This window comes from Paroedura picta, chromosome 2, assembly GCF_049243985.1.
Source record: "Paroedura picta isolate Pp20150507F chromosome 2, Ppicta_v3.0, whole genome shotgun sequence".
NCBI lineage: Eukaryota > Metazoa > Chordata > Lepidosauria > Squamata > Gekkonidae > Paroedura > Paroedura picta.
This window is the reverse complement of record NC_135370.1, coordinates 31,501,828-31,520,040: the sequence shown is the minus strand read 5'-3', so window position 1 is coordinate 31,520,040 and position 18,213 is coordinate 31,501,828. Positions and strand designations below refer to the sequence as shown.

The following is an 18,213-nucleotide window of genomic DNA, read 5'->3' as shown; positions in this document are numbered from 1 at the left end:
TGCCCCCTCTTACTAAAGACTTAAGGTATATGGAGGAGAGGAATTTATACATTGCTCAATGCAGGAGACTGACTGGAATTTCCTCTTGGTTTCACAAGCTTTTCACAACTGTTAATTGTCCCATATCTCACAATGAAGATGTGAGAGTAGATCTGCGGCAACAAAACTGATTTGACACTTGACTTTCTAAACCTCACCATGTGTGTGCCCCGTGTCTGTGGCAGGCAGGTCGCTCCACCCACCGGCCAGTTTCCAAAATGTTAAGACGACCAATGGATAAGGATTGTTTGGATTTTATGTTTGCTACCCCGTACATTGCTCTTAGTCATCCAAGGGCAAAGTGGGCAGTCCATTTACAATTGACTCATTGACAACCCAATGAAGTTCTACCTGATGAGGTTTTCAAGGCAAGAGATGCGCAGAAGTGGTTTGCCATTGTCTTCCTCTGCCTAGCAGCCCTGGTCATTCAAGGTGGTCTCCCAACCCAAGTCCTGATGTGGCTTAGCTTCTGAGCTCAGATTAGATCATGCCAGTCTGGGCTATGAAGACTGCTAGTCATCTGGCACAAGCCACAACATGTATTTTTTTTAATGACACATACTGACAAGCTCTAATACTATTATCACCATCATCATCATAACTATCACTACCTTCGAATTGGCCTGCCACCATCATTCTTAGGTGGCTCCCATTTTAGGTCAACGTGTCTCTTAGTGACTTCAACAGGTGTAAGGGCGTACGGTGCTCCGGGAGTAGCTGAGAAAAAGAAAAATAGGCATTAGGGAAACTAAAATCTGAGAACCCCAAACCTAGTTTGCTGACACTAAATCCCGAATGTGTGTATGGACAACTTACTGAAGGTGTCTTTAGCAAGGACAGAGTCCTCAATTTCGCAGTAGTCGCTCTGCCCGACCGCGTTTTCCGCTGCCACGCGGAAGACATACAGAGAGCCTTCTGTCAGTGGTGTCACTGTATATTTGGTGTCCTTTACGGTGGTGTCTACTGTTTGCCAGCCTTTCCGCCGTACATCTCTCTTTTCCACAATGTAATTCGTAATAGGGGAGCCGCCATCTCGCTCTGGCACTGTCCATTTGAGGTCTGCGGTGTTTTTGGTGATATTAATGACCTCAAGCCAACGAGGTGGTGAAGGTGGATCTGTAAAAACATTCAAGGAAAGTAGCTGTAGTGAATTGGAGCTTCAGAGATTACTGGCATCCATCCAACCATCCATGGACTTTGTAGAGTGGGACTTGACTGTTTTCCTGAACCAGGCTTTTTCAACCAGGGTGGGGTTTCTTGATTGCCCTGGAGGGTCTCCTGAATGGGTGGGAGTTAATTTAGTTTTTATATATTTTACAAATTTGTCAAACATTTATTGAGTGATATATAGGCATGTCAACCTACTCTCCCTCTCAAAATGGCCAATGATGGGCCTGGAGGAGTGGGAGGAGGCGGGGCCCTGGGTGGGCATGTACACAAATATTTTCTTAACCATATTCTGCATGATCTTGCCACTTCTGGGATTTCTCAAAGCCTGAAGAATGTTTCAGGGGGTTTCTCAATGGCAAAAATAATTGAGAAAGGCTGACCTAGGCCTAGTCCGCACACATAGGATAATGCACTTTCAATGTGCTTTGGCAGCTGGATTTTCCTGTGTAGAACAGGAAAATCTACTTCTAAAGTGCATTGAAAGTGCATTATCTATTGTGTGCAGACTAGGCCCTAGACTACTGAACCATACTGAGCAACCTATTCAATTTTTTTTCAATGGAGTCAGCAAACCCCCCTAGAATCAGTATTGGGGACAAAATGGGTATCTGAATGTATGTTGTGTGTGTTTTGTGTGTGTAAACTGGCAAAAATGGCCATCCTCCTGCCTTGCACAGATCGAAATGCTGTTCTGTTGGAAGAACAGTAGTTGGAACCATGCCATGAAGAAAGCAGCTGGGGAGAAAGTTCTTAAAACAGGGGTTCAAGGGGTATCCCGATGCAAACAATTCATCTCAAGGCTTCCATTGAATCCCAAACATTCTCTTTGTTTCTGACGTTCTGTTCTGAAGCGCTACTTACTCAGTCTCTCTTTGCACAGCACGGGATCGCTAGGGTCACTTGGTTCGCTCTCTCCAATCTTGTTCACAGCTCTGACCCGGAAGGAATACTCTTGTTTCTCCATAAGTCCTTTGAGGAAGTGCTCAGTCGTGGGAACTCCTTCAGCTACTCTCACCCACTCATCTGTACCGGTCTTTAACAACTCAATGACATATGACTCAATCTTGGCACCACCATCATGTTCTGGCTTTGTCCACTGCAGGAAGCATGAGGTCTTGCCGACATCTTTCACGGTTGGCTTTCCAGGAGGCCATGGTGGATCTACACATAAATTGATAATTTAGTTTCAAAGTCTGTTGTTATATTTTGGATTAAGATATTCAATGAAGCCACAAATAATAATGTTTCCCATACCAATGGGATCCTTCACCAAGATTGGCTCAGTCTCTTTGCTTGGTTTTCCTGGCCCGGCAAGATTCTCTGCTAAGACGCGGAACTTGTACTTCTTCTTGTTTGTGAGACCTTTTACCCTGGTAACAACGACAATGCATGACATATGTATTTAATATGAAAATGCCAATTTGTATTTAAATCAGACATTTATATCAACGCAAGTGTAAATCCCACAGATTTTAGGTGGTATCTTTCTGCAGGTACAAACCATAGAATCTGAGAGTTGGAAGGGTTCATAGAGGCCACCTAATCCAACCCCCTGTTCAATGCAGGATCAGCCTAAAGCATCCTTGATAAGGATTTGCCTAGTCATTGCTTGAAGACTGCCAGTGAGGGCGAGCTCACCATCTCCTTAGGTAGTCGATTCCACTGCTGAACTACTCTGACTGAAATTTCTCCCCCTGATACTGTTTTACATCAAGTTTAAACCCATTACTATGGGTTCTATGCTGCCAACAGGAATCTTTCCCTGCCCTCCTCCAAGTGACAGCCTTTCAAAGACTTCGAGAGCTATCATGCCCCCTCTCAACCTCTGCTTCTCCAGGCTGAACATTCCCAAGTCCTTCAGCCCTTCCTCATAGGGCTTGGTCCCCAAAGCTAAATACAGTTGGATAGACCAGGGGTAGTCAACCTGTGGACTTCCAGATGTTCATGGACTACAATGGGAATTGTAGTCCATGGACATCTGGAGGACCACAGGTTGACTACCCCTGGTATAGACCATGCAGTAGCATTCGTGCAGGGTTTCACATAGTGCTCAGGAAGGGATATTCCCAAAGATAGTTGTGTTCCCAAAGGTTGGGATACCAGTTATCATTTATCCTGATCATAAGTAAAAAAGAAGGCTGTGCTGTTGAGTTGCAACTGTCTTAGTGGACCCCATGCAAGGGCATTCCGGACAAGAGGTGGTTACCCACTGCCTTCCTGGCATACCATCCCCATTCTTCCTTGGTGGCCCCCCATCCAAGTCTTAATCACAGCCAATCTTGCTTAGCTCTGGAGCTCTGATGGGCCCAGATGGACAATAAAGTGTAATCAGGACAATACAAAAAGAACCTATTAATTTTTAAAATTGAATATTTTACATTGAATTTCCCTTTGAATCTGTTGATGAACCCACAAACGGAACAGAGAATTATACTTACTTGAATGTTGTATCCTTAATGGGAATTTTATTGCATCGTACCCATTTGCCACTCTCGGGGTCAAATCGTTCAACCCAGTAACCCGTGATAGGGCTGCCCCCGTCTTCATCTGGTTCGGTCCATGTTAACGTTACAGAATCTTTAGTGACCTCAACAGGCTGGACTCGAGTTGGAGGGCCCGGTGGATCTGAACAGTGAAGTAGAATTGAAAATTAACATTCACATATTTTAGAAATGGAAATCAACGTTAGCTTGTTGTTTTGTTTAAATATAAAAGAACCTCTTGGCTGTGGAACGTGCCAATTCTGATAAAATAGCTTCCAGCTGGTGGCTGTCTTTCTGTGACTGTTGCTCTACTTCTATTTTGATCTTTAAGCCACACTTACTTCAAGTACCCCAAGGTGGCATATATGGTCCCTGGCCCCAAGGTCAGCTAATAAAGATCATGGCAGAATGAGGATTTGAACCCATGTATTACTTGCTGTAGTTTGACTTTCCAACCATTACCAAGTGGATCACTTGGTAACCCGCAATAATAACAATTGTGAGCTCTCACATAATTATATGTTGGTGTTGTCATGGTGATCCCAGGACTATAGGGTTTTCAAGGCAAGAGATGAGCACTACCTTCCTGTACACAGCAACCATGGTCTTCCTTGGTGGTCTCACATCCAAGTAGTAACCAGGACTAACCCTGCTTAGCGTTCAAGTTCTAATCAGGTTGAGCCATACCAGGCTTTTAGCTTATATTTGCATTTGTATAGGGTTGAGTTTTTCGTCCGCACTGAAATTTGCCTTTTCAGGCTGAGACCTGAATTGCCCCCTCACTTGTCCTGCAGCAAGGGAATCCTCATAAATCCAGTTTTAACTTTCAGAAGTGGGGGCTAATGGGGTCTAAATCGGGGCTGGCCAATGTTGAAACATAGACAGAGCTATTTGGACTGCTCACGATCTGTATTTGTTCTACCACAGAACAAATACACATTATTAGCAACAGTGTGGAGATAAACAATATAAGGATGACTAATCGATGAGATGAGGTGGGACCCACCTACAAAACAACAGTGGAACCATGCCCACACTGAAGTCACTTCATGAGTCAAGTGGCCTTTCTGTCACGCGAACGAACTTACCAAATGAATATTTAGCGATGATAGGACTGGACAGGGCTGGTTCTCCAACTCCGTACATGTTTTCCGCACTGACTCTGAAGATGTACTCTTTCAGAGGCGTTAGGTTGGTCGCCTTAAAGTTTGTTTCTTTAATCGTGGACGACAGCTTGTGCCATATTTCACTGTCTGCTTCTCTTTTCTCCAGGACGTAGTTTGTGATCCGGGAGCCGCCGTCATCCCGAGGAGGATTCCAGGTCAAAAGACAGGAGACGTTTGTGATTTCGGAGACGTCAAACGCAGCGGGGGGCCCAGGCTTGTCTGTGGATGCAGAATAAGAGTTTGAAAGTCTTCTATTGAGATACTGATTTCAGAAAACACAGGTAACTGTTTGCACGAAGAGAAGGCTGACCTACCGAGAACATTAACTTCTACGACCGCTGTCGCCCGACCGCTGGTATTCACGGCTTCGATAATATAGGTACCACTGTCACTTCTTGTGCTGTCAGTAATGGTGACTGTGGAATGGTTAGGTTTGGATTCGATGGCGATTCTTTTGCTGGGCCTCAGGATGGTTTCAGCCTTCGTCCAGGTGACCCGAGGCTCCGGCTTTCCCGTGACGGTTGCGGGCAGTTCGATCTTAGTTCCTGCTTTTACAGTGAGCCCAGCGAGCAGTTTCACGTCTAAGAAAATTTCTGGGGCCTCTGGTTGGAGAAAGAGAATCAAAATAACACATTTAGGCCTGCCCTACCGATGCTACGGCCCCACTGTATGTTTTGAAGACTGCCAAGGGAGTTTTGATGTAACCGGAGGAATTACCCATTGCGTCCACAGCTTGGATCTCATCTGTCGGCTTGCTGGGTTTGCTCGCCCCTTGCCTGTTCAGCGCCTTCACGCGATAAGCGTACCACTCCCCTTCCTGCAGCTTGGTCACTTCCATCCTGCATATCATAAAAGAGGTTCAGTGCACAACGCCATTTAGAAGTAACCATGTCGTTTCTCCAAGGTGGCATTCCTGTCTCATATTTACGACAACAAACTCTTACTTAGTTTCGGCGACCGGGTCTCCGCAGGGCTCCCACTTGTCGGTGCCACGCTGGCATTTTTCAACCAGGTAACCTTTGATGCGCGAGCCTCCGTCGAACTTGGGTGGTTCCCAGGTGAGGAAAATGGATTTTGAAGTGGGATTCCTCCATTTTACATTCTCAGGTGGATCAGGCACCGCTGTAAGGGTGGGGAATGGGGAGAAGAAAATGTATAAGAATGTACAACCAGCTGGCCTTTTCTAGCTTTTTATTGCTTTTCAGCCTACTTTTTTTTATACATTATCTTTGTTGGACAAGGAGTCACCACAGTGCAGCTCTTTGCTGTACTGCAAACTCAGTGTTAGAAGCTACATGGGAGGAGGCCACGGATCTTCTTTCCATGCCAGCAGGGACTCATTTCCCCCAGAGTGATGACACAGGCATCGGGAACAATCACATGGCCTTCTCCCATTTAGTCCAGGGACTTTTCTTTAGTTTTGAAATGTGAAAGGGAGCCATGCCACAGCCCACTGGTGCTCTGTATGTAACGTTGGTAGGAACTGAAATCCTGCCATGACAGTAGACCAAAAGGAAAGATAATCATGGCACCTTTAAAAAAAATGAATAGGTAGACCTATGCCGATAAATACTTTGAAGGACTGGAGTCTATTTCACTGGTTGCATGAAGTGCCTTCTCAGTTAGTGATAGGCTGTTACCATGGCTAAAGGTAAAGGTAAAGGTATCCCCTGTGCAAGCACCGGGTCATGTCTGACCTTGGGGTGACACCCTCTAGCATTTTCATGGCAGACTCAATATGGGATGGTTTGCCAGTGCCTTCCCCAGTCATGACCGTTTACCCCCCAGCAAGCTGGGTACTCATTTTACCGACCTCGGAAGGATGGAAGGCTGAGTCAACCTTGAGCCGGCTGCTGGGATTGAACTCCCAGCCTCATGGGCAGAGCTTTCAGACTGCATGTCTGCTGCCTTACCACTCTGCGCCACAAGAGGCTACCTACCATGGCTAGAGGACTACTAATTTGAATGGCCATGGTGTTTCTCTGGAATATATTTGAATTGTCTCTAGAGACATCAGGGTCTATACTGATGAAGACCCCCTTGGGTCGAAACATGTTTTGTCCATGGTGATACCATGTGCAATCATTGAGACCGTAAAATAAAGAGGCCAGACACATAAAACCAATGAGAATAACTAAATGTTCCAAAAACTCACTCGCAGGGGCTGACATGTTGACAGGTTCATCGATGTAAGCAGGTTCTCCTGGTCCACATTTGTTGCATGCTGAAACCCTGAACAAATACTCTTTTCCTTGGGTGAGATCTGGCACCGTGTACTCTTGGTCGAGGACATTCTCGGCAACCTGAAAAGAAACAGAAGACCAAAGTCAAGGTATTTTCCCCCCTTTCAAGGCAACAGAATAGTTCATGTGATCTTCAGCAAAACATAAAGAAAACATCCTGAAAATAAACACGCATTCTACTTAAAAAAACAGGACGTACTTTGGTCCACGTTTTGCGGCTCACTTCACGTTTCTCAATGAGATAGCCAGTTAAGGGGCTTCCTCCATCGTTTTCGGGCGGCTCCCACGTTAACTGTACTGAGTTTCTAGACATCTCTGGAACTTTCAGTTCTCTTGGTGCACTTGGGCGTGCTGAAAGGGTTACACATTACATTAATAGATTGCTCCAATTTTCTCCTATTTATTTGATATCGCACAGTTACACCCACTAGCTTTTATACCATACTTCTCCATGTTTGTAACAAGATTTCAAGATTCAGATTCAGATTTTCCTGGTCTTGGAAACTTTTATAATAAAAATATAACAAAGGGGCAGGATTTCAGAATTTAATGGTCTTCACATTTTGTGATTCACTGAATCATTTCTGAACTGATAATCTTCATCTATTTACAAAATGCTTGTTATATTCTATTAGAATACACTGAAATATATAATGAAATATATATAGTTATGGAATGATTGTTTGTAAGGTTTGCAATGGCCTTTAGCTACCTGCAATCAATTTAATTCAACTCAGCTTATAAGGAAATAGTCATTTACTTACCGATGACATTAACGTTGATTTCCCCGGATACAGATGACACGGGGTTTTCTAATTTCAAGGTATAAATCCCTTTGTCTGGACGCTCGCTGGGAGTAATAATGAGTTCTGCAAAGGCTGCAGTAGTCTCAATTTTCACTCGTTCGCCCGGTTCTAGAACTTTCTCACCCACGGACCACGTGGCAGTGGGGGTTGGGTACCCAGTAATAGGAACACGTATTCTTAGCGGCTCAGGTACAATAACTTCCAGCCCATCTTTAAATCCACTTAAATCCATTGTAGGTCCAACTGGAAAATAAACATAAATTATGCCATTTTAACAGTTCCCAACTTTTATTACAACAGCAATAAAACTGTACCAGCTCCCCCTTCATCTTCTGCTTCCTACTATAGGAAAATGGCCCATTTGACAATTATAAAAAAATTATTCATTTTGTTCAGGAAATAGAATACAGAGAAAATAAATTGAATCCAGGTTACAGATTAATACTCTCTCCATCATTAAAGTTACAGATACTTGGCTACAAAACTCAAATAATAGTTCCAGCGCTCATAGAATTCTCCTGTTTACCAAATTAGTCAATTTAGCCATCTTTGGAAGCGCTCCGATTTTATCCATCCATGCATCCACATTTAACAACTTTTTCATAAACTGATAGAACTATTGTGCAAAGTCCATAGGAGGTTGAATGTTTATCTTTAAAATTGTACATTTTAAATATAAATGCAATTGCATGAAAGGCATATAAGTATCATCCTTTATTCATGATAATTTGTTAGAACAAATTTGACAGGTACAGTAAAACCAGCTGGGGACTTTTAACGGTTCTCTTCCATTCTAGTAGTTTCTGGCTGAAGGTATATTAGTGTTTAGACTGGGAATGGATTCAGTTATGAACCCTGACTTATGAAGGCCAGGGCCAGTTTATCCATGTAGCATATGTAGTACGTGCTATAACCCCCGTGCTTCCAGGGGCCCCGCATGGTGCCTTCCCCACATAGATCAGGCCCATAGCCTCTCTCCTCCCCCCTTTTCCCTCTTTAAGGACACTCAAAGTGATACCCCCCTTCTACTGTTGGGGGCCGCTCCACCCCCAGTCTGGCTGATCCTGCCATAATTGTACTCTGCTGGGGCCTTGCGAATCCTTCAAATGGCTCTGGTGTTACAGGCCCCGTAGATCCTTAAACCACTCCTGATGAAGGCTACCCACTATAGCATCATGGGAGTTGATCATGTAAACAGAACAGAACTTTAATTACCATGAGGATCGTCAGCAGTCAGTGGTCCAAGAGCCTCCGTCGGATCCGAAATACCAGCAGCGTTTTCTGCGGATACCCGGTAATAGTACCTGGCTAGCGGTTTCAGTCCAGTTACCTACAAAGGCAGAAGTAATCAGTCCAGTTACCTACAAAGGCCTGGAATAAAAGCCACCTTCACTAAAATAAAATTACTTGCCGGGGAAGGAAAATAGCCTACCTTATAAGTAAGATCAGGGGCAAGTTTTGCATTGCAGCGGATCCACTTGTCCGTGCCCTCCTCACACCTTTCAATAATGTAGCCCAATATGGGGCTCCCTCCATCTTTCAAGGGAGGCTCCCAGGTCAGTTTCACAGATGACTTGGTTTGGTCTGAGTGGTCGAGGTTAATGGGAGGGCTTGGCTTTTCTGGAAAACATAGTCATATAAATGATTTAAACATTGCCCACTTTAAGAAAGGGTTAATGGTCAAGAATTTAGGCATGGGTTCATCCTGTAAGTTTCAAGGGGACTTTAAGCTTGGTTCTGGTCCTACGGCCAGGTGTGGGCAAGGGAGGAAGCATGTAGAAAACCAAGTTGGGACAAAACAGGCCTCAGCTTTATTGAATATGACCATTATAGCACCGATGTGGTACAGGACCAGAATCCAGTCTTCAAGCAACCTGCCTACCACCAATGAACCCTTCCCCAGCCCACTTTCCTGGGATGGCCTGCCCAGTGTTCCCACATGGATGCAAGCCTCTGCATAGTCCCCTTGCCACCTGTGAGTGGAGCCAAGAGAGCCCTCAAGCGGGGCATGCCTCTACTGGGTTCTGCCCCCAAGTCCCCTGGCCTCATCCTCACAGCCTCCCCCAAAATGGTTCCTGCCCAGTACATACAACTTTCCCAAGCTGTGGCATGTTAAGAAAACAAGAATGACAAAAACAAGCACAACCGCATAATAAAACAGCAAAAAGAGAGAGTGGGAGGGGTGGTTGAAGCTGATCAGTGGGGGAGCCCGGAAGTCACATGAACTTAGAAGGGAGAGAGGAAGAATGGGGGAAAGATAAGCCCTCCCCCCCCCCAGCCTGATGAGGCAGCCAGCTGTTGGTTGACTCAGCCTGATGCTTCCAGGGCTCTCCCCAGTGGACCAACAATCTCCTCTACACATTACACGCAAAAAACTATCTAAAGGACATTACAGTTTGGAATGAGGGACAGCTTGTTCACCAGGATCGAAATGCAAAAATCTCTTCAGATGTGTGCAAAACTAGGAGGTGCCTAAGACTGTGTTGTGGATTCTGACCATAGCGTTCAAACACATGACTGATTTCTGCTGTTATATCGCTTGATTTCTTCATGGTGAACATTGACATTGGTCCCATAGTAACGCACATTTTTCATGTGGTGCTTCTATTATTTGTACTTTCTGACACTGCTAACTGATCATACATACAATGGATTGGCTCCAAAGGTGCCGTTTACAGGAGTGGATTTCTGTGGGTTTCCCAGCTGAGATGCTGTCATCCCATACTGATAGTTTCAGGAGGGTGGCCATGTTAGTTTGCAGTAGGGGAGCTCGACTGAGCTATCAGCTTAAAAATCAGCAAGATTTAGACATTACAAGCTTTTGAAGAGTCAAAAGCTCACTTCATCAGGTTTCTTTTGAAAGCTTATACCTCTCTCCTCCCAATTATTTCTGAGATGCCAACTGGACTCCAATCCATCTCTATGTTTTGAGTCCATGCTATTCCTGAGGGCCTTCTGTTCCTCAGGGATAGCTATAGATGTGGTGTGGGAGGATGCTGAAAACAGGGGGAAGTGGTATTCCGGAGCCAACCTGATGACTTTTAACTAAGTGTAGGTGGACTGGGAGTCATCCACCCATCCTTTGAACTGGGAATTTAATGATTCTACCCTCTCTTGGGACAGATTTGGGAACTTATTGGCTGACACATCTTGTGCTTTTACAGTTGTATTGCTGTCTGTGGTTTTAACGGGTATTTTATTAGGGTTTTAAACAGACTTTTGTAATCCGCCACGAGCTGTAGGGGAGTGGCGGGTAAGAAATCTAATGAATGAATGAATGAATGAATGAATGAATGAAATTGTCAGTGACATTCCAACCTTTCATTTCCCCTCTCTTTTCTGTGCTCATATGTTTAAAATAAATAAAATTATCACCAGGATAAATGGAGGTTTTCCCTTCATCACCCACATACTAACCAATTGGGTCCATGATCTTCACTGCATGAGTGGACGCACTAGGTTTTCCAATTCCAACCTGGTTTTGTGCTCGGACTCTGAAAAAGTATTCTTTGTTCTCCACCACATCCGTCAATGTTGCAGCCAACTCATCTGTTCCTGTGGTCATGGCTGGCTCCCACTTGATTGAAGCTCGATCGCGTAATTCAATAATGTAGCCCGTAATGGGAGAGCCTCCATCATAATCTGGTGGCTCCCAGGTCAGAGAAGCACCAAATCTGTTCACGTCAGCAACTTGTACATTGAGAGGAGGCCCTGGGACCTCTGTGGGGTGTGAGGTGAGAAGAGATGAAAAATGAATATTGTTCCACTCAAGACAAAAAATGCAATTTGCTTTCTCCAAAACCATTCTGAGCCGTTTGCTTACCAAATCTGCTCTTTGCTTCCACGGGTTTGTCTGTTTCAACTGGTTCCCCGGTGCCTACTCTGTTCTTTGCACTCACACGGAAGAGGTACTCAACTCCTCCTCTTTGAAGGCCAGTCACTGTGTATTCACAGCTGTCAGCACGGTCAGTGGCCAAAATCCACGTCTTGCGCTTGACATCACGTCTTTCAACGACATACCCAATGATTTTGCTCCCACCATCGCTTTCTGGTTCTTCCCAGGCAAGGCTAACTTCACCATCAAAAGTTTCAGTGACTTCCAAGTTCCTAACTGGGCCTGGGACATCTAGAATGAAAGACAAGGAATATGTTAATGGATTTTCTTGTGTCTGTTGTTTTGACCCTGTTGAAATAAGCTACCCATAACACAATCATCTGTATGGTTTATTTATTTTATTTATATCTCACCGTCACCCCAGTGTTTTGCCTTTTGCATAACTTTGGCGATTATTTAAATTGCTACTGTCGTCAGTAAAACAAAACTCAAAGAAGTGATAGGGTGGTGAGTGTCCTGCATTGTGCAGGGGGTTGGATTAGATGACCCATGAGGTCCCTTTCCAACTCTATTATTCTATGATGATTTCATGATCTATGTTTCTAAAAGGGCTCGGGGAGCAATAAACTTACCAATAACTGCAACGTTGATGCGTGCTTCAGCTTTGCCATGCTTATTTTTAAGAATAATCTTGTAACTTCCTCTGTGTGAGGTCTTTGCTTCGTAGATCCTGAATGTAGTACAGTCAGCTGTCGTGTCCATTGTCTGAGTGGGCAAGGCTTCATCTTCCTTAAACCACTCTGCTTCAGCTCTTGGGTAAGCGTCGTATGGAACAGTCATGGTCAACGGCTGTCCGACATCCACCACAAGGTTCTGGTCTGCTGCCTTGATTCTTGGAGCAGCTAGTGAGAATCACAATAAACTGAACATGTTAGCCATGTACAATGCAGACTCTAACAGAGAACCACAAGGTGTATATATATATAGTTTCAATATTTTGTAGGTATGAAAAAGTGTGCTATTGACGCATGGCAACCCCATGCATTTTTAAGGCAATAGATGAGCATGTCTGGTCTGCATTGCTTCTTCATCATAGCATCCCCAGTCTTCCATAGTGGTCTTCTATCCAAGTACCAACTCTGCTTAGCTCCCAAGCTCTGATGAGATCAGGGGATAACATTAATCTGGGCTACTAGGGGGACTACTTTGGTACAATGGAGGAGGGGGGATGAGTTGAGGCTAAGTAACACATCATCTTGTACCAGTGGGGTAAAAGGGGAAGGGTTCAGATGACATACCACCCACGAGGTCGATAATGATCAAAGTAAAGCCAGATTCCTAAAAGCTTAGAAGCTACAGTGCAAATATTTTAAAAGGCACAGAAATATGTTGTTTGTCTATCCTGTTGACTGGGGTAGTGGTAGTGGTGGCAGCAAGCCTCACCTGTTATTAGGGTTATTATGCCTGATGCTGCTTCAGCACATTAACTAAGAGACAATTATTTGTTGAAAAGATGAAAGCTATGATCTGTTTAAGCAAATCAAAAACAAATTCTTTCCTTCTATTTAGACAACTAGAAATGAGTGGTGTTGCCTGTGACAGTAAGCATGATAAACGGTGTTATGCGCGTTTCCCGTGACAATATTACAGTCCTAGTGGTCATGAGAAAAATAATTTCATCTACCTATGGAAATGTGACATGACTGCTTATTAGGCATCTTTCCCTTCATTGGCAACAAACTACAAGTCTCACCTGCCAATTCTAGCTTCGCTCGAGCTTCTTTATCTTTGGCAATAAATCTGTATTCTCCTTGGTCACGGGGCCTTATCTCACAGACCTGTAGCCGATGGATTTTCCCTTCACTCATCATTTGATGCTTGTCTCCTTGGACGATGATCATGTTATTCCTCAGCCATTTGACTTCCACCCTGTCTTTGTTCAACTCAGCGTAAAAGATGACGTCAGAGCCTGGAGCTTCATAAATATCTTCAGGTGGGCGAATGATCTCCACTGGAATTTCTAGTACAAATTATTCATCATCATCATCATCATCATCATCATCATCATCATCATCATCTATTACATTTAGATCCCGCCACCTACCTCAAGCCGTCTCATGGCGGGCCACAGCATTAAAACCCACATAAAACATAAAAACACAGCATCCCATTAAACCCCCCTAACAATACAACAAAAACCTATGCCAATATGTTTAGGTTATGTTAAAGAACTCTTGACCGAATGGGTTTGTAAAAGCTGGTGAAAAGTCAATAGTCACTGCAAACGTACCTTCAACGAAAAGTCTCGCTCTGGATCTCCTGTCGTCCACTCCGCAGGAGTACTCACATTCATCCTCTGGTCTGCACTCTTTTATAATTAACCTGTGCAAGTTCCCGTCCTTCTCAAACTGATACCTTTATAAGCAGACAGAAAAGTGGATTGTGCATGAGATTGAGAGACGAGAATCAACTCAACAATCAGTAGTGACAGTATAAAATTACAGCATTGGGTCCTGCCTTGATTTTCACGGGCATGCAGGGGGCATATTTTTGTATTGGTTCCTCTTCCCACTGATCCCTTCAATTCCCTCCACTTTTCCTGGGGGACGCTGTCGTGGGGGATCTCATTTGGGACTGCGGCACGGGCTGCTGGTGGTTCATCCGTGAAAATCTAGGTAGGACCCAACTCTCGGATAAGGATCTTTCCACCTACTTTTTGCCCTCTTTTATTTCTCGTCCATTTCTGTACCATCTCACGTTGGCTTTTTCTTTGGAAAGCTGGCAACTAAAGACAGCATCATCGAATTCGGTAACCGTCTGGTCCTGCAAATGCTCGATGAAATCAGTAGGAGCCTCTGTGATAATTAGCTCTGCAACAGACTTGTCCTGGCCGGCAGTGACGGTGTATTCCCCTTCATCTACAAACCCGCAGTCTTTAATGATAAGGGAATGCTTGTATTTGTCCACTTTGTACAGGATGCGGCGATCAAATGTGATTTCTTCTCCATTCTTTGTCCACTGGAGAGTCACATTAAGGCGGTTCACTTTACACCAGAATGTGACTGATTTTTTCTCCATGGTTTCAATATCTTGAAGAGGTTCGACGATTCGGAGGTCCTCCTCTGTGAAGACAGGTTTGTTTGTTGTTTAATAAAAGGTGGTTAATTTACATCTTCACCAAAAGTTGACCGTGACATGAGTGAAATAATCTCATTTAGAACTTGTGAAGTGTTAAATTGTAGTTTATATTATATTGGGATTTTAATGTTGTTTTTATTGTAATGAAAAATGCCACAAGTTGGCTGGACAGGAGTGGCCATCTATAAATTAAATAAGTCAGTCAGTAAGTAAGTCCATGGGTTCAGAGACCCAGGCCCATTCTGTACACACTGTATTATGCACTTTCAGTGTGCTTTTGCAGCTGGATTTTCCTGTGCAGAACAGGAAAATCTACTTCGAAAGTGCATTGAAAGCACATTATCTAGTTTGTGCAGAACGGGCCCAGTACAATGAGAGTTCATTTCAGCTCTTTATTGACCCCAGTTCTTAGTTACCAAGGAACCAAAACTGAACTAGAACATCCCACAGAAAACACCCAATATTACAGAAAAGAACAATGAGAGATTTCCACCAGTGTGCACTATTGTTCAGTTTCACTTTAAGCTGATTGGATCCAGGAGCCGGGATACACGTGTGTGCTGGCCAATTACAATAGCAGGATTACGATCCTGCCTTGGACCTCAAGCTCATACACAACATGAAGTACTTACCAAGTACAGTTAGGGTAGCAGAGGTCTTGACGTGTTCCCCTCTTTGGTTGGCTAGGGATGCAGTATAGGTGGCTTGGTCATTCAGGTGGGCATCTCTGATTCTGAGAGTGTAGACGAGATCCTTATGGACCATGATGTATTTTACACTGTCAAAGATCGGCTCGTCATCCTTGAACCACTTGGCTTTGGCACCTTCTGTATTTACTTCACAGTTAAAGACAAGTTCTTCCCCCTCTCTAACTTCTTGGTCCTTTAGTGGTGTAATGATCCTTAGTTTCTCTGTAATTTGAACATACGTACATAGGATGATTTGTAAATTTCACAGCTCACACGGTATTAAATAAAAAACCCAATACCCTCAAGGGTACCTGGGAAAACATTACAGCGCTTACCAATCACTCTCAGACGTGCAGTTGCTTTGGATCCTGCAACCATAGCTGAATAACCTCCTTCATCATCCAGGGTTGAGTCTTTAATGACCAGGACTCTTTTTTTGCCATCGGAAATGATGTCATACTTCTCACCAGCTTCGAGAACAGTGTTACCTCTGAGCCACTGTACTTCGAAGGCATCTTTGGATACCGAGCAAGTAAATTCTGCTTTTTCTCCTTCAAGTACTTCAGTGTTCTGCGGTCGAGTTATGAATTCTGCTGCAAGTTCTGAAAACAAAGGAAAAGAACCTCAGCCCAAAATATCCCCGATTGACTCAACACCACCATTGCGTATCTTGAGGGTCTTGCTGTGCTAGTCAATAAAGGAATGGACCAAAAATTCCAAGGGAATTTGACTATCAACTTAGTCATACCCCTGTCAACAAGGCTGCATTTGCTGAATGCTTTAGAATATAGAATTCGAAAAACCTGGCTTCTAGTCATAGCCAGTCTGCTGCAGGTTTTGACCTTGTGGGAGCGACCACAATAACTTTCTTACCATGGACTTTGAGCTTGCCAGTTGTGCGTGTACTAGGGAGCCTGCAGCTGTATGCACCGGCATCGTCAAGACGAGCGTTATGGATAACCAAAATCCTCTTCCGGCCATCGGAAATTTGTTCGTATCGCCCGCCGTCTGGTAGCTCTTCATCCCCTTTGAACCAAGTTACTTCTGCATCAGGTTTGGAAACCTCACATATCAATTTGATCGTATCGGTTTCATTTGCTTCGATGTTGGGAAGATTTTTGGTAAAGACGGCTTCCTCCTCTGTAAAAAAGAAAAGGTCAAGTTGATTGCAACAGTGATAAAGCCACTGCTCCTTGACATGAAGTGAATGTCCCACTTTGGGTAGCCCACTGGCCATCAACTAGGGCCACTTCCATTGTAGCTTCAACTTTGAGAAGCCCAGTGGCGTACCATTACCTGTGGCTAACATTTGCTGTGACATGGGGATTCTGAGCCAGGAAGAATGGGACTTGGCCTCTTAAGCTGGGGTCCAGCATGCCTTCTGGGTCCTATGGCCATGCTGAACTGCAGTGCCTCCCCTGCTGAGGAGGCTGCTGCCTTGCATAGTGGTTGGCTGGGGAAGCTCTAATAGAGACTGATGCCCGCAGGGCTCCTTCTTCATGCCACCCTCCTATTGCCCAGCAGGCCTTTGGCTAAGGAGAGCTTGACCTGCACGTCACTCAATCCCCATGGGGGGGGGCTGCTGGTGTGGTTGACTCTCATGAAGTCAGCTGGCCGCATGGAGGCAGGGTTCACACAGGGTTTGCCATGCTTATTTTGCATAACAATAAATTTGTGGCCTATTTTATGCCAAGATATTCTGTCTTCCATATGGCCCAGAACATGTCCTACTGCCAAGCAAACAGGCTCCCTGAGGAAGTGAGTGGGGGGGGGGGGCACCACTGGAAGTTTTCAGCAGGCTCTCCAATCCTGTTTTATTTGTCAGGGCTTCTAAAGGAATATGGATTGCAGGCATCATGGCAGGGGGAGGTGGGTGAAGTGGGACCTTATGTTGCATGTTTGCATTTCAAATTGTGATCGCTTGAATTGCAATTTGTAAGCTCCCTTGAGCCACGAGGAAAGGGACAGATATGACTACTTAAATAAATACATACAAAAGCAGGTTTTGCTTTACCTAACACCGTGAGCATGCCCGAGGTTCTGGCAGCTTTTGCTTCACAGGCGTACTCCGCTTCATCGTCAAGCAAGCACTTGTTGATCACCAGTATCCTCTGAGCGCCTTTGGCAATGATGTCAAACTTCTTGCCTTTCCTGATTTCAACGCCATCTCTAAACCACCGTGCCTACATGGGAAGCATCGATGAAACCGAAACTGAGTAAAAGACAAATGAAGCTACAGCAGACAAAAGGTAGCATTAGAGTAGCTCAAGTCCTTTTGAACAAGACTTGGAAGGAAACTGCAAACCCAAAGTCCACAAGTAGCAGTCAAATTCACAGTGCGTACATGAAAATATTACGTCAACACTTAGCATTGGAATGATATCATCCAATGGGGCTTCCCCCTTTCAAGACCCAGCAACCCACCTTTAATTCCTGGCAACAGTATGTGACCACTGAACTACTAGTATGAGACAGGGAGTCATGTGACCTCGGAATCACTTGAAAGGAAAAACCCATTTTTTATCCTTAGTGTAGGTAGAGGGGATCCACAACCGCAAGCACACATGAAGAATTTCAGGAACTGCTGGTGGGAGTAACCAGCCAAGGGAAGAGAGACGGAAAGCAAGGAAAGCTTTTGCCAGGA

At 44.5% G+C, this 18,213-nt stretch overlaps 1 protein-coding gene across 5 annotated transcripts in view; it reads right to left on the bottom strand.

Moving 5' to 3' along the window:
- TTN (titin) overlaps positions 1–18,213 on the bottom strand; it is a 356,587-nt gene that overhangs the window by 105,295 nt on the left and 233,079 nt on the right. For all 5 annotated transcript variants that reach the window (XM_077319578.1, XM_077319579.1, XM_077319580.1 and 2 more), the window contains 24 exons: positions 17,584–17,752; positions 16,443–16,709; positions 15,905–16,171; positions 15,513–15,791; positions 14,456–14,864; positions 14,033–14,157; positions 13,496–13,762; positions 12,375–12,644; positions 11,731–12,033; positions 11,325–11,627; positions 9,340–9,527; positions 9,123–9,237; positions 7,866–8,150; positions 7,301–7,452; positions 7,014–7,161; positions 5,803–5,980; positions 5,576–5,697; positions 5,173–5,460; positions 4,781–5,077; positions 3,648–3,834; positions 2,464–2,579; positions 2,071–2,370; positions 856–1,155; positions 651–756 (listed from right to left, as the gene is read on the bottom strand). In XM_077319578.1, the coding sequence (XP_077175693.1) occupies positions 651–756; positions 856–1,155; positions 2,071–2,370; positions 2,464–2,579; positions 3,648–3,834; positions 4,781–5,077; positions 5,173–5,460; positions 5,576–5,697; positions 5,803–5,980; positions 7,014–7,161; positions 7,301–7,452; positions 7,866–8,150; positions 9,123–9,237; positions 9,340–9,527; positions 11,325–11,627; positions 11,731–12,033; positions 12,375–12,644; positions 13,496–13,762; positions 14,033–14,157; positions 14,456–14,864; positions 15,513–15,791; positions 15,905–16,171; positions 16,443–16,709; positions 17,584–17,752 (5,441 nt within the window). The remainder of the gene's footprint in view (positions 1–650; positions 757–855; positions 1,156–2,070; positions 2,371–2,463; positions 2,580–3,647; positions 3,835–4,780; positions 5,078–5,172; positions 5,461–5,575; positions 5,698–5,802; positions 5,981–7,013; positions 7,162–7,300; positions 7,453–7,865; positions 8,151–9,122; positions 9,238–9,339; positions 9,528–11,324; positions 11,628–11,730; positions 12,034–12,374; positions 12,645–13,495; positions 13,763–14,032; positions 14,158–14,455; positions 14,865–15,512; positions 15,792–15,904; positions 16,172–16,442; positions 16,710–17,583; positions 17,753–18,213) is intronic.